The sequence below is a fragment of the Meleagris gallopavo genome, chromosome 8 (genome assembly GCF_905368555.1).
Source record: "Meleagris gallopavo chromosome 8, MGAL_WU_HG_1.1, whole genome shotgun sequence".
In the NCBI taxonomy this organism is placed as follows: domain Eukaryota; kingdom Metazoa; phylum Chordata; class Aves; order Galliformes; family Phasianidae; genus Meleagris; species Meleagris gallopavo.
This window is the reverse complement of record NC_139411.1, coordinates 22,860,562-22,882,943: the sequence shown is the minus strand read 5'-3', so window position 1 is coordinate 22,882,943 and position 22,382 is coordinate 22,860,562. Positions and strand designations below refer to the sequence as shown.

At 41.5% G+C, this 22,382-nt stretch overlaps 1 protein-coding gene across 4 annotated transcripts in view; it reads left to right on the top strand.

Moving 5' to 3' along the window:
- Positions 1-22,382, top strand: part of NT5C2 (5'-nucleotidase, cytosolic II) — a 54,967-nt gene that overhangs the window by 3,379 nt on the left and 29,206 nt on the right. For 2 of the 4 annotated variants that reach the window (XM_085229174.1, XM_085229176.1), the window contains exon 2: positions 14,164-14,284. In XM_085229174.1, the coding sequence (XP_085085300.1) occupies positions 14,164-14,284 (121 nt within the window). Of the gene's footprint in view, positions 1-14,163; positions 14,285-22,382 lie in introns of those variants that run through there. The other 2 variants (XM_085229177.1, XM_085229178.1) reach the window with 2 other exon arrangements.

Sequence of the window (22,382 nt, the reverse complement as noted above, 5' to 3'; positions counted from 1 at the left end):
TACATGAGGGTAGTTACAAAATCTTATGAATGTCTTTGCATGGCTAAAAAGGTGCTTGGGAGACCTGGGCATGCAAAGCCGTGATGGGGGAAGTACTTACTTTTGTATGATGGTGCAGAATCAAGAAGGGAGCCTGAGTAATTCAGCCTAAAAACCCCCATCTGTCAAATCTGACAACTGCCCAAACGTCTAGCAGTGTGTGCTCCTTACGGTAAGGCCAGGAGCCGATCTGCTCTTACTTCCTGAACGCTTGGGTCCCCACGTGTGTGAGCACTGATGGCTGCTTGCCAGCCTTCGCGCTCCTGTCGCTTTTTCAAGTCTGGTGCAGAATGGCAGAGGCTAAACTTGTTGCTTGCGGTGACCCTCGCTTATCATTCTCAGGGCGTGAATACCTGCTGCGGGCTTTACCAGCGCAGCCAGCCCTTTTTTGGTAGTTTCATCAGGAGAGGGTTCTGTCTGAGCCAGGGAAGTTGGAAACCCCACTGAGCTTGTTTGTATGCTGCTTTCTGTTAACGTGCAAGTAAAGAAGGCAGGCGGGTTCTTATCCTGTACCTCTTACCAGTGGAAACCTCTTTAAATTCTGCAAAGGTGTGAGGTGCATTAAATGTGGAGAGCAGGAATTGCAGTAATGAAATACCTGTAGTGGTGATGCTGGGATGTGAATGGTCTGTTCATTTCTCTTTTGAAAATAAAGGATGCACTGCTTCTGTAGAGCAATAGAAGAAGAAAGGGAGGCCCAGTCAGTTGTCAATCTTTAGAGATTGGAAGGTGGCATCAAAGTGAAGTAAGTTGGACAGGTGTATGTGGACAGTGTACCCTAATGCTGCTTGTGATGTATTTAAACTATAATTGAGAAGTTTCAGTGTCCAAAACTACCACTATCTCTCATCTTACCACTTGCAATTTGTTTAAAAACAAAGGTTCCTTCAACAAAGGTGGAAGTCACTATGCAGTCTAGACTTAGCTTAATTTAGTTACAGACTATTCAAAACTCTCAGCTGTGGTCCAGATATTTTCAAACAAAGGCCTACTATTTTGCACATATGCTTACTACTAGATTATCATTTAACTTACTTGGCACATTTGGCTCAGCGGAAGGGGGAAGAGAGGCTTCCTGTGTGCGTTTCTATGAGAGGCTCTGAAGTAGAGTGGTTTTCCACTGTTTACTTAAGAACAGCCTTTGGATTAACTGGCTTTGACCCAGGCCTTGTACTTCTCTGTGTTAACATTGGCATAATACATAAAACACTTGAGACACATTATTGCTGGATTTTTCAGGAAGCAAACTCTCGCTGAACCCTCTGTGAAGGTGCGTTTCCAAAAAATCTTTTTCCAGCCAGGATGGTCCAGCTTTGGCAGCTGTGCAAGGCAGCTCTGGACTGTGGGACCTACTGAATAGGTTGCTCCTTCCTTGGGTGAGCTGCTGCCTTTCCCCGGTCAGCAGCGGCTGCCTGCACTGCTGCAGTAGCAAACTGCTGCTTTGTGCATCCGGTTCAGGAGGAAGTGGGTTGCTGGTGAGGTAGGGTTTGCAGCTTGAATTGGTATTTTTCATCTCCTTTGCAGAACAGTAGTAATGGGTGGTAATCAACTCACGTGTTACTGCTTAGACCAAGCTCTTCTTGGCCTTTCCATCAAATGTAGCACATCTGACCATGGCATATAACAAGATGAGCTTTCTATTCAGCTTCTAAATTAACTTAGAACAGAAGGTAAATTCCAAAGAGAGAAGACTGATGGCTTAGTATAAAGCATGCCAAAATCCCAAGACCAGCTGAATTCAGCTGGTGTTTGGGTTGGTTCAGCTGGCGATGAGTTGCATATAGACATGGACAGCAATGATTAGGAACGTGGGGTCAGAGGAGAGCATGTGAATGTTCTGCCCTCAGAAACCCAAAGAAGCGCTGAGTGAGATGTATGCCACTGCTCTGTAAACGTAACACAGCCATTACCAGTAGTAGCATTAAAGGGTAAGTGCAAGTAATTTTGGAAGTCACTAAGTGGAACCAGTTGCAATTAAAAGCAAATAATCTTTCTGGATGTTGGTGTTCTTAGTTTTCTTAGTTTTCTCCGAGATAGGTTTTTATCCTTTTTTTTTTTTTTTTTTTCCTCCTTTTTTTCTTCCAAAGAAGAGCTGCATATGTTTGATGTTTCCAGCTCACTCATTTGGACATTACAAAGCCATTCTGTCTCAAGACTGTGCAAAGATGTGTCTTTTGAAGTCACAGTAGATGACTGCGAGGATTAGTCCTGAGTGTTCTGGTTAAATCATGTGCTTTCTGACATGTTACAGTGTTCACTGGGAGTCTTTAGGATACCTGTAGTATTTGCTTAGTTGTTTCTTTTTCATTGCTTGTTCATTTCAACTCATTTCATGTTATTCTATGTATGTGCTGCTAGGTTGCGTGAGTTCTTTCCCTGAAGAAAATTAAATTAGTTGAACATAAATTTCAGGTGCCCTGAGCACCTGCTAGCTTGAAGCTGACTCTGGAAACTACCCTTCCAGTTCAGTTCCTGTAGCTTTGCCATCATTGTAATCCAAGTGGCTGAGTGGTGTTGGAAAGAGGGATTGAAGATAGAAGCAAGCCAGGCTGGTAAATCATCTGTTCATTCTGCTGTCTGGAAACTGAGGCAGGAGTCAGATTTCAGTTTCCACTTCACATTGCAAGCATCTGTCAGTTGGTGCACTAGTGGTTTTTGAGGGCACCAGGAAAGTACCTGCTCTGTGTCTTTCAGCATTTAGGGCTGGATAGTGCATTTCCACATTTCCTTTGTTTAAAAAAAAAGAAGGGAAAAAAAAAAGAAATTGTTGCTGAAAGCCAAATACAGACATGTTAATGGGATATCTCTGAAGGGAAACGTGCTCAAGAGGCATTTCTTTTCCTGTAATCCAAAGCATGGCTGCCAGCAAGTAGAACTGTTAAGGAAAAAATGATAAAAATGGAAGTTTGCTAGTTAAATCTCTGGACGATTCAGGTAAGTAGACACAGAATCCCTCTGCTCAGTCAAAATGCCGTCCCTGTCCCAAAGTGTCAATGCTAAGCAATGACTAGTGTAGCAGTAGATCTTCTATTAAATCCTTTTTAGTCAAGAAATTTAGCTTACCTGGACTGTTATCTGCTTGGTGACAGCAGTCGTACTGGGTAGAATGTGCATTGTGCGTGTTCCAGTGTTTCTTCATGTCTTCTGATTGTAGCACTGAAGTGGAGTAGTTTCATAGAGCAGGAGTATGTTCAGAAAAATGTCCGGTGCTGGAATCATTAGCAGATGTGATACTTTTGAGCAAATTGTGTACAAACTGGGAAGAGTGTTACTTGCAATGATCTGAGATGAAATAACAGTACGTAGCGTTCAATAAGCTGGGGATTTCTGTTGGTTCTGGTTCAGGGAAATAAGTGTGGCCTTCCTAAGAGTTTTTTAAAAACACATTTGTGGTCTAACCTTTCCTATTTTCCTTTGCCTTGGCAATAGATTAGGCAGGTTCTTAACCTCTTCTGTTATGTGTATTTTAACTTCTCTTGCAATATTGCACTGACAGTTTGATGAACCAAGGCCAAGAAATCTGCTAGCTGTGCTTGAGCAATCATGAGGGAAGGGGATAAAACTCAACAAAGTTTTACTTGTCTGCTGCTCATTTTTCTTCACAGCCTTGTAGCAGGTAGATATCAACAAAGTAATACAAAACACTTGCAGTCTTCATAAATGTATATGTTCTGGAGTTGAGAACAAATAATTGGTGAAGGTAGGGCATGCAGAGTGTTGTCTTCCCAAAGCCCAGTGTTGTGGGTCTTCTAGTCTCCACTAACAAGTTACGTCATGTTCCCCAAAGAGAGAAGTCACGGCCCAAAGGAGGATTCAGTGTTGGTAACTCTCAGCTCTGATTTTGGGGTAACAAGGACCTGCTGACAGTGCTGCTTTAGTTCTTTTTTTAATGTTCTCTCATCCTTCAGGCTGGAACGTTTCTTCCAGGTCACAGCTGCAGGATTTGTGGATTTGTTGCTTCATCCGTGTCCTCTCTGAGTGCAGTCTGTGTTGGGACAAGTACAGGGAAAACACTGTGTGTACCCTCCTCAGCTCCTGCCAGGGAACAATCTCCTGCGTCAGCAGGATTGACTTGGTGTATTAAAAACTAGTGAACTGAAGGGTCCATGGAAGTCTGGTTTTGTTTTCCCCAAATGAATGTAGTGTTCTGTGTTGTGCTTGGGCAGGGTTACAAAAAGTTTGTGAAGAGAAGAAAGAAGTTGATACTGTTAGAGAACAGTATAATGTAGGCCTTTGGTATCAGTTCATAAAGCTGAGACAGTTAGGTTATCATAGGAAAGCCAGAGACTGAGCAAAAGCTCAGTCATCAGAAGTGTTGGGTTACTTTGCTGATGAATTGAGTTACATAGGTTGCATAAGAAGTGCTGTACGAATTAGCAGACTTTTGGAAGAGCATAGGAATACTGCGGAGAAGGTGTTCATAAAATTGATTTACGCACAGAGTTTCCTGAAGTGGTGCCTCAGTACAATGTATCTGTCAAGATCAAATGAGATTTGGGGACTGATAACATGTAGGTGGGGACACTATTGTGCCCTAAGGATAGGTTTGTAATTTCATTTGCAATCACGCAGACTATAATTACTATATTTGCCTCTGATTAAAAAAAAAACAGGTCAAAAAAGGAACAAATTGTGCTCTCTGTATGCAGAGGGGAACTGTGCACTGCTAGAAGAACTTTGAAACACCTTCAGACTTCACAGTACTTGCCTTGTGGCTGCTCTGCCTGTTATTTATAGGTAAGATCTCAAAAGGAGAGACCAAATTTATATGTAAGTGGGGATGCAGGGAATGGTGATGGAAAACAGAAATGGTAGCAGTGGGGAAAAACTGAGTTCTAACTGATTTTGACAGGGCAGCTCTTGAGATTACCAAGTCATCTTAGCTGTTGATCTCAGCGTTTATTTTCAGTAACTTTATGAAAGAAAGTTGAAGCACGTCAGCTTCTTTGCTGAGCAGCACGTCCCTGGGCTAGTGCTGCATGCGATGCCCGTGGGATCGGTGTGGAGCAGCCAGCTGGCTCACTGCACCTGGGCTGGGCAGGGACAGCTTCCAGCCCGCAGAGATGGGAACAGTCTCCAGCCTGCGGAGATGGTTCAGCTGCTGATTCTGCTGTTGCATCTGCTTTTGCAGCCTGTAAACATGTACAGTGGAAGAGAGTTCAAGTGTCTTTTAAAAATCATCCTTGTTTTCCCTTCCACTTTGAAAGATAAGAAAAAAAGTCAGAATAAGCTTTCAGGGTCTTTGCTTTTTCTATATCATACTAAGGAAGCTGGGACCACGCTCTTCAAAGACAAGAGGTGTCTTGTTTTCCTTATGCCAGTAGCACTGTCAGTAAGGGAAGCCAATAAAAATGTTGTCCCTCACCTTCCGCGTTTAAAAGATAGAGAGGGCTTTTGGTGTTTGTGTTATCCAAGCTGACCCAGTTGCATGCTTTCAGAATGACTGTGTGCCTGATCTGAGCTTTGCAACTCAAATACTTTGTTTTTTACCACCACGCTGCTGGAAGGGCTCGTTAAGGCTGTACTTGCTTCCTGAGACACAGCAGAACGGAATGAAAAGCGTTGTTGTCTTGAAAACCGTGATCTGCCGCCAAAGGAGTTGCTGTTGTATAATCCCTATTAGCAGGTTGGAATGGCAGTTGTTCCTTGGTCTGAAATTGGCATGTGGAGTGATGGCTTCCAGTTTTCTCACTGGGGATGGCACGTCTCATCTTGCTCACTCTCTTTGCGAGTCACAAACTCATATGGTTGAACCATCATGATCCGGTAGCAGCTTCTTACACAAGTTTGAACACCAAGGGTGTTTCATAGAGGTAGTGCTTGTTAATAAAACAAATTGTTAATAAATAAAAAGATCACTGTACATATGGTGTTTCAGGTTGTTCTGAAGCAAAGCAGTAGAGGTAGAATATAAAAGTTTATTTTGGCTTTCCTTTTTGATTTGTGGAATTCAGAAATGTCAGCACAGAAATGAACATGCTGTCTTTTGTGCAATTTGTGTTAACCTGCAGCTCAGCTAGCACTCTGTTATGCTTCATCTTTGTAGTAATAAAATTAGGATCTGCAGATATCAGGCACTGAATCCCCATTATAGTGGGCATCTGCATCAAAGCTTACCTCTCAGTTTTAAGCTAAAACATACACATGGGAATTCCTAAATATTTCCTTCAGGGTAGACTTTATTACAGCTGAGAGATCAAATTCACCTCTGGATTTCAACCTTTTAAGACCTTATGCAACAAAAACAATTGCTTACATGAAAAACAGCACAAGCAAAGCATTCGAACTATCTTCTGGATTTCTTACTGGAATGTAACAGCTGGAAACAAGCAGCAGTTAGAACATGATGTTATTAGCCAGGTCCGTGCTTGTTGTTGGCAGGTGGTCAATTGGACAACAGCTTGGGAACCTCTGCAGCTGCGGTTGCTGCAGGCTGCTGGGCTTTTTTCCTGTAGAAGGCCTCCTAAGGAAGTGAGTGGCCCAAGAAGAGCATTTGTTTGTCCATTCACCTTCTCTCCAGGTGAAACCTTGGAGGTTTCCCCTCAAGATTGCTGGTGTCTTAGCCTCTTGTTCCACTCCAGTCTTTCTCTCATAGCTTTATTCCTTCCTCAGTGTAATCACAATATAATATATTGCTCTTAAATGGGGACAGGTGGCTGAAGACAGTCTTCCAGCAGTGTTTGTCGCAGTGACAGATAGGCACATAGATTCCTACTTGGTGGCCTTGTGTATCCAAGGATCAGATTTGTTCTACAGTCCCAGCATTTCTTTGAGACTTCGTGTTAATTTTTTGTTCTCCATGGCATGGCTCTTGCTCTTCTGGATCAAGTCTTGCATTCCTTAAGTGTACTCTGCCTTCTTTTTTTCTAGTGGTGGGACAATACTGGCCATGCTGGGCTTAGAGAGAGGGAGAGCTGGCACTACCTCTGGCAAACTGCTGGTATAATGAGCAGCATGTTGAAAGTAACTTGACTAAAATGGCAGCTCTGCAGGAGATATTGAGAAGCACGAGCTGTGTGGAAGCTGGAGAATGTTCTCATTAGCTTACTGGAGAATTTGTGGTATCCATTTTAAGGTAATAAACTCAATTACAGATGATTCAGGTGAATAGATGGTCTCTTGGTAGTCAGAGAGGGTCAGATTTGAGGTTTGCTCCTCAGAGACTGTGGATTTCAGAGTATTTTTCTGAACTCCTTTCTAATCAACCCTGAAATTGATGATAATTAAGTCCTATTTAAAATAACGAGACTATTTTAAATGACTCTTGCTCTTTGAAGTTCCTGAATGAGCAGAACTGCTTGGTTAGAAATGGATGGTAACCCTAAAAAACCTCCCAATTTATCTATTCTACATTTTTTTTTACTGCTTCTAATGCATTTTTGCTTACTGGATTATTACTGGAGCTCTAAGCATGGTACAGGCACCCTGTGGATATGACTGTCACTAGAAATAGTCTGATAAAAATACTCCTGTAAAATAAGACAGAGGTTTGTTAAATATATTGTATTTTATTGTTACATAGCCTTTACTTTAACATGTAGATTCATGATAAAATTCAGCCTGGAATTAAATGAAATCCTTTAGCAAGCCACACAAGCAGCATTCTGCTTTCTTATACATTTCCCATCCAGAAATAACCCATGAAGTACTGTCATCTATCAATCAGATTGTAGTCAGGTAAATGTACAACTGGAAATGTTTTTCCAGTTTCTCTAAAAGCTCTCTCTTGGAAATGCAGCATCATTGAAGTCAGTTCTGCGTTAGAGCACAGGAGAAACATATCCTGCAGAGGGAAAAGTTGGAGCTGGTATCTGAAAGAGAAGGCTAGGGATGGGAAGATCAGTGCAATCCATGGAGCAAGGGCTGCATTATGAATCTAACAGGATATAATAGGTTTTTTAATAAACCGCAGGTGAGTGCATCTGTATTTATTATTAATAGGTTCTTAACAGCAGATCTCTACCTCTTTATACCCTGTCATACCCATAGAGTTATCATTCTGAAAGCCTACCTCAAGTTAAACTTGAGTAAACTTTGAAGTTTCTTTTAGAAGTAATTTAGAATTCAAACAGGAAGAACCTATCTTGTCCTTTCCTGCCATCATGAACCTGATGAAGCTACAGTGTCAAAGACGTACATATGCATTACATTCTTCAAATGAATAACTTAACTATAGACACAAACAGAAAAATAAAAGGTGTATTTTCTGGTTCATATTGCTTACAAACATCACTACTTAGAGACTGTGGGCTTTTCAGCATTGCTGGATATTTCAAGTCTAGGGCATACTAATCTTCTAAAAGCAACACCATTTGGAAACATCTTTTGGAAGTGATTTGCCTTTGGCTGTAAGCTGAAGTTCTGACAGTAGCACATAGTGTGGGTTCAATTGTCCCCAGGCTGTCGGGGACAGGAAGGAGCTGTGCGAACTCGCAGCCAGAGCTGGTGTATAGGGCTGCTGGTCAGAGGAGTGGAGCGTCATTCAGCATCCATGTCATCCATGCACAGGCCTGCTGCTTTGGGACCTTTGCTGTGTGTGGGTAAGAGAATATCCAGTCCTCAAGAATTTGAACTAGATACATAATGTTATTGATGCCCTGACCTAGACTGACTGCACTTTTGTCTTCTAATTCTACATGAATCAAAGAATTGCCCTTTTCACTGTATTTCCTAGGTTAGGCATCAGGTAAAGCTAACATAACCTAAAATGTATTTGGCTAATTCTTTTAGAATTCCTTGGGAGACTTTATCAGTCTGCTGTAAAATGTCTCTATGTTGTGTATTGTTTAAAATGCTCTTTGGTTGCAAAGTTAATGAGTCTTAGTTATTATTAAGAGTTTAATGCACTATCATCCTTTTTTAATACGCTACTGGAGATATTTCCTGAAGAATTCTACCCTTTTACATTATTCCTGTTCACTGGTCCATAATAATCTGCTCCCTTTTTTTTCCCTAATTTTTTCTTGTTTGTATTATACTTTAAAAATTTTTCATTGTCCTTAGCTCTCCTAAAGTGACACCTCCACCAAACTTTGCAGATTAGTTTACCTCAAGATTATTTTTTCTTTTATTTTGCTTTGTACTGGTAGGAGCTAGAGGAGCCGTTTATCCTGTTCTCCAATTTGGTTTGTTGATACTTCTGGGTGCTGTGATCATTCTGAATTGTGTACATCTGGGACCGGCTAGTTCTGAGTTACCAGGAACATTACAATACATACTGGGGAGTCCTCCCATGTCTCCACCCATTTCTCTGTATTGTTCTTCCTAAGCAGAGTGTGAGTAGAGATTTCAGTATTGAGCTCACATGAATAGTTCCCCTGGGTTTCAGAAATGCCACCCACTGGATTTTTTTCTCCTTAGTTGGCACTTTTATTTCTAGAAATTCTTTGTTACTTTGCTTCCTGGCAGTCCTGACGTGTGTCAGAAGTTTGCTACAACAGCATGATAGAATGGTTGGGTTGGAAGGAACCTCGAATATCATCTAGTTCCAACCCCCTGTCACAAGCAGGGTTGCCAGCCACTGCATCAGGCACCAGATCACAGCCCAGGGCCCCATCTAGCCTGGCCTTGAACACCTCCAGGGCTTCAGTGTGTTTGTGACATCCTGAACTGGAGCTTGTGGAAAGTTTGAGGGCTGTTCCCTGCCCTATACTGTTCTATGCCCTGCTATCCGTAGCTGACAAAATGGGGACAGCACCTTTGGCTGTCCCTAAATGTGTTTATAGTGGAAGAGAGTTTGCAGAGAGCTCTGGGATGGCAGGCATGAGGCTCTGCCCTCATGGTGAAGCAGGAAGTGCCATTTAGGGGGATTACAGAGTCCAGGCCACTTCCTGCAGGCTCTCCATCCCAAGCTGTCAGATGATCCAGAGGACCAGGGGATATGGTGCTAACCTGAGTGGGCTTCATCTCCTCTGCTAGTTGTCCAAAGTGCATAGCCTAAGCTCGATGTAGATGCGAGTTAATTCTGTGCACAGTGGAGGGAGAAGGATGCTCCTGGCAAACAAGCTGCTCATTCTGAACCACAGTGGCACGGACAGACCTCTCAGCAGGCAAGTGCCTTTCCCTTCTCATTCTCAATTTGTGAGGCTGTGCTATGACCTGAGCCTGGAATTTGAACTGTGCTTTGACCGAACCAACCTCAATCCTTCTTTCTTTCCTTTTCCCCTTTCTCAGGACCATTAACTCCCCCCTTACTGAGATCCCCAGGTCACCTGGGATGGAGCAGCCTTGCAGCCAAGGGTCAGGAATCTCTTGTAGGCTTGCAAGGCACCAGGAGCAATGTGTATGCTTCGGGCCAAAGCCTTTATGTCCCAAACCTTAGCTGTGATAATTGATGTCCCTGTTCACTTTGCCCACGTGCATGTACACGTGTGGGTCGTGCTGACAAGATACCAAAGATTCCTAAGGCATCACGTGTGAGAAAAGGACAGATGTAGCGCGTGGCAAATCGGTGCCTTGGGATTGGTTTGCTGTGGGTTTGTTTTCTGCTCCATAAGCTCTGGGACAGGATTCTGGAAAGAGTTGACTTGTCACTGCTATTTTATCTATCCCTACATTTTGGTGTGTATGCCTCTGATTTGGCATTGCATCATCCAAGTGTTGAAAACAAACTAAGAAAAAAATTTAACTCAAACACATCAGGTATTATGAGGTGCAGAAATTTCTAACCATCGGCCAAAAAAAGATGAGGAAATTAACTCGTCAAACTCCTTAAGGAAGTGCCTCTGTGCATGTTATTTAACCTGTAGGAGTGTTTGAAAGAAATACACTATCTGTGATTCTTAAAATCAGCTGAGGCTTAACAAAAGAAGCAAATTAATTTCTTACAAAATATGTGTTAAAAATCTCATGGTTTTTTTTTTTTTTTTTGGACAAAAGCACGTGTAATGGATAATAGCTCTGTGCCAAAGCATTGACGTGGAGTTTTAAAATACTTTTTTAAAATGAACCCTGTACCCTAAACGCTATCAAATTTTTAATTAAGACTGCAACAGCAAGGAGCATGTTAGCATTAAATTACAGGGAGGTGTTCTAACATGGTTCATCTATGTAAAGATTTCTATTTTTATGTGAAGCTATTTACAGATTATTGATTTCAAAAATAGATCTGTAACTAAAGAAAGATGCATCGTATTTCGGTTACTTGGAGTTGAGGATCTTGCCTGGCTGGCTGCCTGTTCTCTTAGATGTTTATTCCTGTGGCTTACGAGTGTATGGAGTAATTCACCCGTCCTTATTTTTCTCCCTGTATTTGGCACCACTGCAAAGAGGAATATTTGTATTCAGGGATCGGGTCCCATGCCTCTTACCCGCTCAGGTAGGCTGAGTTTGGTACCTTGGAACACTGGAACAATTTCATTCAAGTCACTAAGACTTGTTGTGTGAGTGGAGTTTCTAGGTGGTGAAGAGGCATCACAATATAATTTGTAAGTGATTGGTGTTTTATTTCAGAGCAGTAAGCTATCATCAGAGCGCCAGTGCAGCCTGCTAAGCTGTAAGAGTGCCTTTGAGTTTATGTAATGCAAAACTTCAGCAATATATTTTTTTATTTTACTTTGTGGACATTAAAACAACAATTTTAATAAATAAATCAGCAATGCCTGATGGCAGAAGTAATGTCTTTTATTAGAGCAACTGATAGACTTTGAAAATTTAGACAAGCTTGTATGCCCAAGAGCTTGTCTATTTTTTCCAGCCGTACCAGTTGGTCTAATAAAAGATATTGCCTCTGTCTACAGACCTTGTCCTCCCTTTGAACTCTATTCATCACAGCTACAGAAAAATAACTACTGGAACATTAAAATAATCCATGTCTTTCTTGCTTAACTGTGGAATCTCGGATTTCTGTGGCTTTCTCAAGGCTTGGATTTTTGAATCCTAACACTCAGTATGATTCTGTCTGATCTCCCCTATGTAAAAGAGGGTTTCACACAGGAGCTCAGACTGCTTCACCGACTCCTCATTTTAGAAAGGACGCTGACAAAGGTAACCTGCTAGTGGTCTTCTACCATCTGGGCTTTAGGATTCTTTGTAGGATGCTGCTGGGGAGCTATCAGATGTCTGGCATGAATGGCCGTTGGGTACAGTCCTTAGTGCCTGTGTCAGCATCTCTGTTTGATGTGATGTGATGTGATAGTGATGGGAAGCAGCTAGCATAATGGAAAGGCTCTGATTTTGGATGTAAGTCTTCAAATCTTGGTGGACAGTTTACATTCAGCTGGCAGACCAAGATCTCACAACCAACCATGCAACAGTTTTGTAGAGCTATTTGACTTTCCTTTTAGAGGCCTTGAACACGTATATCTTTTAGATCTGAATCCATAGTTCAAGGTTAGTAGCTTTACAATTTCTCCAGGTAAGACCACAGTGGTGATGATATAAACCATCTCAAAATGCTTATGGAGTAGCCTGTTTTCCACCTTCTGAAGACATAAGTCTTCTGTGTCTTTCAGTCTGGGGGTCCCACAAGGTCCTGGGGCCTGTCGCTGTGTGGGCCTGGCACTCCCTAAGTCCTCTCCTCCAGCAGGGCTGCTGCAGAAAGCCCCTGGCAGGCAGTGCTGTGGGCACAGTGCCCTGCTTTGAAGAGAAACAGGTTGATGCTCACAGGCTGTTCATTCCCTTACTGCCTTTGGGCACTACTTAAATTGCTGGTAATTGCTCATAAGTCCTTAGTGGCCTGGGTTTGGGCTATTTTAGAAGCTGTGTCTCCCTGCATGCCCTGTTGTGGAAGCTGTGGTTGGCTGACGTGTTCATGTCCCTCTGGCTGCGCTGACCTCCTCCCTGGGGGTGCTGTGGAGAATTGGTGGCAGGCAGCTCTCAGCAGAGGAATGCATCCCTGTGGCTGCCTGCCAGGGCCTAAATTTGGTGACCTTTAGGATGTGGCATCAGATGCGTTTGTAAACGTTGCTTATAGTAACTGAGAGACGGGTAGGGAATGCTGGGGGAGGGAGGAACATATTCTTTACAGCCAAGCTATTTGCCTCCTGTTTGATTTTTATGACCAGCAAATAGTAGGCGAATGCACTAACAGATGCTGTGATGATCACAGCTGTTGGTCTTTAATCAAAATTAAAATTAAAAAATGATACAGAATGCGTCTAGGAGAGCGAGCACACCCAAGCGCAATGACTTCAAGTCATAACGTGACTGCGTGCTGTGCTCTCTGCTTTGCTGAAATCATATTTTTCTTCTGTGGAACAAGGGTAGGCTTCTTTAAAAGGTGTCTAGAGATGGTTACAGCGTCATTACCCATCTAACTTGTGGGTGGTTGCTTCTTCTTTAAGGAAGAGCAAACAAGGCAAGTCCTGCGGCCTGGCTGCACAATTACACAGAGCTGCAGTTTTGTGTTGTGCCTCATCTTATGTCCCCGTGGGACACATCTCCCATCAGTGTGCGAATAACACAATGGGGAGTGTACCCCTCTAGCCTCACTGCACAGCCTTCCTGAAGCTTTCTGCAGGTTTAGTTTTGACAACTGTTTTTTGAGGGGTTGTGGGTGTTCGTGTGAGTATCAGCATGGGTAGCAGTACAGTTTTGAGTGGGTTCTTGCTTTGCACTAATGGGTCTGACCTGCAGAGAACAAAAGATAATCTTTATACTTCCCTTCAGTTTCTTCTGCTAAGTTGGGTCAGTCTGAAGTACTGTCTTTGCCCAGAGGTCAAATAAGAAACAAAGACAGAGAAAAGGCTCTGCATTTTTATTGTGGTAATAAATGTGACGAGGTTGGTCCTGCTGGAGTTTGTAGGGTTTACTTTGCCTGATTTATCTTGTGTGTAAAGAGTAACTTTTCCAACCGTTATAGTTTATGCATATTTGTAAATCTAAGATTTAAAAAGGAAAAGGAAAAAAAAATGTGACTTTTCAGCAATGAGGACAAGGTCTTTGTTTCTAATAGCATTTTCACCACAGTGAGTAGGAATATCTTAAAAGTTCCAGCCGTATGGAAGAACCCTCCCTACTCTTGTCTTGGCTCCCTGTCTCTGACATCTCAGGAAGGCAAAGTACCACTGGGTACTTCGCAAGACTTCCTGAGTAGCATTGCATCTCTTAGCACCAGGAAACAGACAACTTGTTGGTGAAACAGATCTTGAATTTAAGAAAGATTTTCTCTTCTGGCTCTTTCAGAAATAAAGAAGTGTTTAAAGATGACAACCTCATGGAGTGACCGACTCCAGAATGCAGCAGATCTCCCTGCAAACATGGATGGGCATGCTCTGAAAAAGTACCGCCGGGAAGCCTATCACCGGTAAGTCCTTCCTGGAACTCCACAGCTGAAGTGCTGGGAGACAGGGAAATAAACTAAATGTAACCTTCACCTTTCTTGTTGTTTCCTACAAACTGTTACAAACTGAAAGGTCATTTCCACCTCCCATCCAGAAGCGTTAGTAGAAAATGTTTTAGGATATAACACAGTATTTGCCTGCAGGAATGTACAAACAGTAGAGGTGAGATACGTGTGCTAGAGCAAGTGAAGATGTGCTTTTTGAATGTAGCCGAAAGATTAATTCCAGGTTAAATTTTGGGATAGAAGCTTTGAAGTCAAGAAATACTAGGTGACGGAAATGTTGTAGTAATTATTGCACTACAGAGTGAGAGAGCATAAGCTTAGACACTGGAATGCACAAATAAAAATAATGAAGAATTAAATAGGGCAGCAATTGAGTGTTTGAGAATAGTATCTCCACATATTGGCCTCCTGGCCTCCTTTTCTATGATAGGTGCCTAAAACTGTCTTTGTTGTAAAAAATAAATAAATTACAATCTAAATAAACAAGATTACAGAATAAAATAAATGTTGTTGCTCTCATTTTATCACTTAGGAATCAAAGTACAGAGACTAGATTGTTTTCACAAGATCACATTGGATATTTAGTTGAGCCAAGAATTCAGCCCACAGCTCCCAAGGTCCAAGGCCTCGAGCATAAGATGGATGCGGTCTGTATCCTCATCAGATGTCTGGACTGTTACAGCATTAAAAACAACAGTATCTAGTAGTTGTCAGTATTCTGACTGTGGGTGGTGTACCATCAAATTTTAGCTTGTTTAATTTGAGGAGTCCTGCAGTATGATAATCAGAGTATGTTCAGCAGGAGTTGAGGAGATGGAAATCTGATACAGAAATAGAAAAAGATGTCAAGTTTCCCCACCTCATGCTTAAATGCCATGTTGCGTTTGTGATTCATACATGGTGGTATTTCTGAGGAAATGCTTAAGAAGTGTTAGATATCTTTGAATCTCCAAATGGAATCTAATTAGAGAAAAATGCCTTAACATGATATGATAGGCCAGATTGTTCAAGTTGCAATGTAAAAGGCTGAGTAATGATCTTGTGATGCCCTTCTGAAGCTTTCCAATTTCCACTGAAGGATGTTTCGGTATATGTTTTAAATGTTGACATTATTTAAGTCTCTGTGTCAGCTGGTTTGTCAAGATATGAACAGTCCTAATGTAACTATGTATAGCATGTAAAGAGATGGATTTTGTACTGCTCCCTGGCAAAAATCTTAACCTTGAAGTCATTGACAAGTTTGTCTTTGTGTCATAATTTTACCTAGGACTTTAGTTGTGTTACTTCTGATTTAGACTGATGTAAATGAAATCAGAGTAAGGCCTGCTTATTTATTTCATAAATCTTAGCTCAACGTTTACTATAGTTAGGGCTGACAGGTTGTTAAATGTAGTACAAGATCTGAGGGATGCAGTACTTGTCCTCAAGAGCTCACACATTTAAGTACTCTTCATGTTAACCCTCACTCGTGCAAAAAATCTGTATTTCCAGAAACAATTTCCCCATGGTAAATGAGAATGCACTCATTTATAGGAGGGTTTCTCCTCAGGTAATCAGGTAATCTGAAATCGGTGTCTTTCACAGTTTAAATATCCAGTTATAGAACCTAGAAATGTCTCGTTCAAAACTTGTTGAGCAGAAATGTTGCTAACTCTCCGGGTTTTCATTGAAAGCATGGCATTTGAAATACATTAAGGGGAGGCGCATTTTCTTTTTGAAATTACTGTCCTCTTTAAAGAGGGAGGGAACATGAGAGAGAATGAGAGAACCCGATGCCAAGAGTGTAGTATAAATCTGTGCTATTACTGGCTTTGGTGTACCAGTTTCATGGGAGTTATTTTAATAATCCAGTATTGTAAGAATCTGAAACAACTTCATTCCAGAGGCAGTGTTGTCAGACTTCTATTTCTGGTAGTTTTTGTGATCTTGATATTAACAGATGTGTTGTTGCTTAAAAGATAAATGCAGGCTTTAAATGACAGAGTGGGAACGAAGTTATTTATCTTTGGTTTTTTTTTTGTTTGTTTGTTTGGTTTAGTATTTCATTAATTGTTCAGATGTAGGATATGTATGCTTGTTAAAGCCATCTCTTTTAGGATGTGAAGCTATTTCAGTAAGATCCCAGTTTGCTTTGACTGTTGGTTATTGCTGTAGTGCTCTCAATTTTATAAAAAAGAGAGGTAGAAAACTGAAGGTATCGAGATTCACATTTCTTTTTTTCATGTACCACTGGTTACTTTGTTGAGCATTAGAAAGGACTGATGGCTAAGAATTGTGAATGTTTGAGTACATCCTTTCTCTTCTTTCTGTTTCAGTCTCTCTGAATGTTTTTCTGTCTCTTTTTCTTCTTATCTTAGCAACCAAAAAAAAAAAAAAATTCTTGAGGATGCAAATGCAAAATGATTTAGGAACACAATAAAAATAACAAATTTAAGACTATTTACCTGTAAGCTTGTGCCAGTGATTTTTATGGGTCCCATCTGGAAGGCTGGAAGGATTCGGCAGCAGTGCCACACTCATATATAAGCGTGGCTGGGGCTATGCTTACCTCCATACTGGAGGCCCATTTTGGGCTTGAAGTCATTCAGTGGGATTTTCTGATTGCTGCTACTAGTGCTTTTCTGAAGTGTGAAATGTTTAAAAAAAAAAAAAAAAAAAAAAAAAAAAAAGTATCATCGTTCATTTATTTCATGCTTAATTAATTATCAGTGGAGATACTTAAACCAATTGATTTCACTTTCTGGTTCTCATGAAGTAGAGCAGATTTGGTATCCTTGAATTGTAAATGTTGAAACAACAAAAAATGAGGGGAAAATTTTCCAATCCAAGCAGTATAATGTACCTTAAAAATGCTCTCATGAGCTTTAAACTTTTTTAGAAAACTTTCTCAAAAATGAGCTCTGAAGTTACCGTTCTAATAGTCATATTTTACTGTGATTTTTTTTCTTTCCGGGAGTCTGTTTTTTCAGGTGTTTCACTTCTTACTGTATCATATTGATGGATGGATCCTCAACGTGTAGCGCTGTTGGCAGAAATCGCATTTGAGACTGGTTTAACTGGTGTAGTGCATACTGACTCAGGGTGCAACGACTATATCGTAATCATATCTGCATGCCATAGGCAAGAATGCTCAAAATCAATATTTATAGCTGCTTTCCTCCCCGGGTTTTTGCTTACTGTTCGAATCAGTGTTTGTCTAGCGTCTTGAGAAATTAGTGTTGAGATTACTGAGGAAGCAAGCAGAGCTTGAGAATATGAAAGTGTATGCTATGCTGTAGTGCTAAAGGGCCATATAAGCAACATCAACAATTAAAAAATCTATGGGGAAGGAAAAGGGGTGATTTAATGTTGTGAGAGTATTTCTGATCACTTTGAGTAAGACTACAAGTTGGGTAGTGTTGCTGTAAGCCACAAACCTAGTTATACAACATTGTTGGCGCCTGTTGGAGGTGAGGTCTAAAGATGAATTAATATACAAGCTAGATGTTATTCATTCTCTAGCAGAGGTCACTGGTAAGAGGATACTGCATCACTGCTCTATTAGCAACATACATTTTAATTCAGAAATAAAATGGACGCATAGCTGCTAGGTGGTTTTTCCTTCGTGTGTGTGGTTGTGAGGCCACCTCCCTCATGCTGCGCTTGTTGACTTTTCCGGGTAGAGGATAATCACTAGGTCATTTGTTCTGGAGGAGTACTGTCATTTAATGTGATTGTAATTAACCAAGAACTAGGTTGACTCTGAGCCACCAAATTGCCCTAGTGTCTATTTTTTAACTCGGAGTGAGCACTTCTAGGCACCCTCTGGATTACCTCGCATAGCTCTGTAGGGTTTAAATAGAAACCGCATCTAGTTAAAGCAAATAATGGAAAAAGTTGGTGTTCCATCCACTCTTTTTACTGACACTTCCCAAGATCCAGGAAACAGGTATTTGCATTTACTTTTATTCTGTGGTTTTGGCTTTGCAGCAAGGTTGGGATAGCTGTTTATGTTAAACATGTAGGCTTTGGGATGCTTTTGCCATTTTGCACCAAAGTCATTTGAGACTTATCATCCTGAACGCGAGGTTTCTGTCCTAGCTTTGTTTTGTCACAGAGTTGTTTACTGGCTAGCTCAGGGGATGTGGCATCACAATTTCTAATTCTAATTCTGCTTCTGACTGATCACGGACGTTCAACTAAGTTGCTTTATAGCTACATGCTCCAGTTTGCTTTTAAAGCATCTTATGGTGTTAGTAGGAGGTATGCAATTTAAACTGTTAATATACTTTAAGATCCTGTGTCAAAACAGGGTCAACAGAATAAAAGGAACAACAAAGCAAAAGGATTACCAATCAATTGTTTCCGTTTCTAGATTTAAAGAAGTATTTAAGATACGTTTCAGCATATTCAGATTTGTGAACACTGGGTTGATTTGGTGATTGCAAACAGCTGGAAATGTTATGTAGACTAGGTTAAGAGATTGAAACTGTTTGTCTATTAGGTTAGCTATATATAAGGTCCCTTTATAATGATCAGTTGGATCAAGTGGCAAACGAGAAAAAAACACTATTATTAGTCTGAAAATGCTGTGTACCTCTTCCCATCAGACGTTCCAGTAGGCAATGGGTGGTATTTCCAATGTAACTTTAAATGGCGTGGCTCTGTGGGCACTGCTGGTCTGGTCTGTCCTCATATGTCTTAATGCAGCCTCCGTGGGCTCGTGCAGTGGCATGTGTAGAGCTGCAGGCAGTGTGTGCCTCTGTATTTATGTTGCTTTAGTGCTTTCAACGTTGGAGAGAGGGGGGAGAGGGGTGTTAAGGCGGCAGAATGGATGGGCTTATGAGAAAGCAGAACCCTTGCCAAATTAATAATAAAGAAATTACTTCAAAAATGTCCTGTGATCTGTAATAGTTTCATGGAGCAGACGCGTGTTATTTTGGGATGGAATCCATACGTGAGCTCCTTGGCACTTTGCTGTTGCCTGGGAAGAAAATCCAAACAATGGAAATAGAAGTGGTGAAGGCTGTCTGCTTCCCTCTGAACGCTGCTGGATTTTGGAGGGAAGCACTCATGGGTGTGTTTCTGGATACAGCCTCATCAGACTTCTAAGTTCCAGCTGTAATCTGATTTTTCAGTTTTATGGCACTGAAATTATGCAGGGTTGGCTGGTCAGTCTTGGGAAATTGCTGGGCGTTATGTTGGGAATGTTACTACAAGTTGCCTTACAACTTTGATGCCTTTTTCTAGGTCTCCTATCTGAAACTGTTTCACCTGCCTAAATAAATCTCAGGCCCAAATGCTCACTCTTAACACAATTACAAATATAGTGATGTGTCAGAACGTTCCTTTTTGGTTGAAGAAGGAATAAAATGAAACTGAAAATCCAGCGTAACTTAGTATCCTCCTGGAGGTATCTCACACAATGTGCTCGGGTTGGGTGAAGTCATTGAAAGGTTCGTCTGAGCTCTCACTGCTGCTTGTGGAGCCTCCTGCAGCCAGAGCTGTATGTCATGTGCTGGGACCTCTCCTCTAAGCACACACCTGGGGACTAAGCAGTAACAGAGAGCATCTGCTCATTCTATCAGTGGTGATATGCTTTTTCATTATTATCCTTTTAAAAAGGCTTTGGGAACTTGGACGTGGGAAGCTATCAAAAGCTAATCCGTTTAGTTCCCCTGTGTTTCTTTTTAACTCTTCCTGCTTATTAAAACACAGAAGTTGTCCATAAAGTGAAGATTAAACAGAGTGCCTCAACCGTGAGGAAGCAGGAATCGGAGACCTCTGAGGAGTTAGGAGTCATCTGCCAACGTTCCTCCGTAGCTGTGTAATTCTGGTGCATTTTGTTTATTTTGTTGGTCACATTACCACAATATTATACATGCAAATTGCACTCAGTACAGCGTGCTTCTGAGATTTTGCACAAACAAAATAAAAACATTTCTCCCTCTCTGCCTGTGTTCCTCCCCTGTGTTACTCGAGAAGAGACAGGATTTAGTTTCCTACCTCAGAACTGATTGACAAGAACAGTAACAAAACCCTGATCAGTTCACTTGTAAAAAATATGAAGGACTGTGAATTGCAGTGCTGAGGAGATGAGGGCTCTGTGAGTCCCGTTATGCATGCTCAGCAGTTCCTTCTTCCTTGCCATACAACATGTTTTTCTCTTGTTCAGCACAATTCTTAGAGCTTAAAAAGAAAATAAATACTGTCATCACTGAGTACCTTTTGCTGTAGCCAAGCTGCAAGGTTTAATCTTTAAGGAAGAGCTCGTTAGTAGGGAAATTAGCACAGGAACAGCACCTGAAGTCTGTTTTTTTTTTTTTTTTCTAAGGCTGTGGATCTGCTGTGGGCTCAGACACCTGCTCCCAGCCTGGCCAGGGTTGCTGCACAAGGGATGCAGATCTCTGATGCAGCCACAAGGTTATTCCTCCAACCAGAAGTGTAATGCTTGATTTTTCACAAGGGAAGGACAGGTGAAGGCAAGAGAAAAGCGGTGTCCTGGTGAAGGAGATGCCTGGCTGCTGACAGAGGTGGAGCTCGGAACAGCACCAGCACAGGGATGCAGGAGGTGATCTCATGCGGTGCCTTTGGCTGCTCATATCGTCTAGTGCTGGTGAATGTTCAAATCAGCTTAATTTGTAACTCCAGTGCTCCGAGTTAAAACAATTATTTTCTGAATGGCGAAGACCAAAATCTGGGGAAGTGAAAGCATGATTTAATTCTAATTCTAGCAATTGGAAAAATGACTTGAGGTTAAAATGTCCTTTCCTAAAAAGGTTGAGTGATATTAGTCTTCATCTTACTCTGACTCCTTCTGCAGACCTTTTATTGATATGCAGGTTTACAAGCTCTTGTCACCACAGCAGCTTAGGTGCAGGAAGAAGTGACATAACATTTTTTGCACACCTGAGCAGTATTACTGAGATCAGCTGATCCTACACTCGGTCAGCTCTAAGCATGGGGCTGGGCAGCTTCTGCCAAGCATCTGGCTCTTCCCAGAAATTGTCCTGGTGGTTTGATTTCAACTTTTATCTTTAGTTTCTAGGATACTTCAGATATTTACTACTTTGAGTAAACCCCCCAGAATTAAGTTAAGCAGGCCAGCTTCTGGGAGAAAATTTTTGTAAGAATCATAGAACCATAGAACCATTTAAGTTGGAAGGGACATTTAAATGCCACCTGGTCCCATTGCCCTGCAGTGAACAGGGACACTTACAGCTCCATTAGGTGCTCAGAGCCCCTCCAGCCTTGGGTGTCTCCAGGGATAGACACCACCAGCTCTCTGGGCAACCTGTGCCAGTGGCTCACCATCCTTACCATAAAACACTTTATCCTAACATGCAGCCTAAATCTCGCCTTTATTCCCCTATATCCCCTGGTGTGTAGAGGGGTTGCATTCATAGAAGATCTCTTCCTTTATTGGAATTTAGAACTGTGTTTCTGAGCACCTACAGAGGAATGGAACATCTGCCTGGACCTGCGCAAGATAAGTGAGATTGGTTCCAATTGCTTTGCCACTGTTTAGTCTGCCATTTAATCTGCCTTCATGTATCCAAGTTTAAATTGATTCACGTGTTCTGATTTCCTGTCCTGAACTCACTGCGCAATAGCTTTTTTTTTTCTTTTTTCTTTTTTTTTTTTTTTTTTTGAGACATTTGCTCAGTTTCACTCCAGCACTGGTGAGTGAAGCAATCACCTTGCCAAATGAGTTGGTGGATGCCTTGAAGTCTGCCAGGTCCCACAGACTGTCAGAGTACGATCAGCCCTTGCCACATACAGTTTCTAGGTCACAGGGGATATTTACAGGTTGATGGAGAAAGATCAGCCTTCACCAGCTGTTACCAAGGCAGGACTGGTATAGTGAATTTCTTGTTTTAATCCAAAAACCTGTTTTGGAACAAAAAATATGCTTATAGATGTTGTTCCTTTCATTGCCTTTAGTAATCTTTCCCAGATCATCGGTATCACCATGTGCTGTGTGTTTTATTTAGTCCCAGGGTTCAGTTTGTAAATACTCCAAAAGAAAGTGATGAAAAAATGTCCGAGGCTTAGAGATCTTTCCATGGTTTTGGTC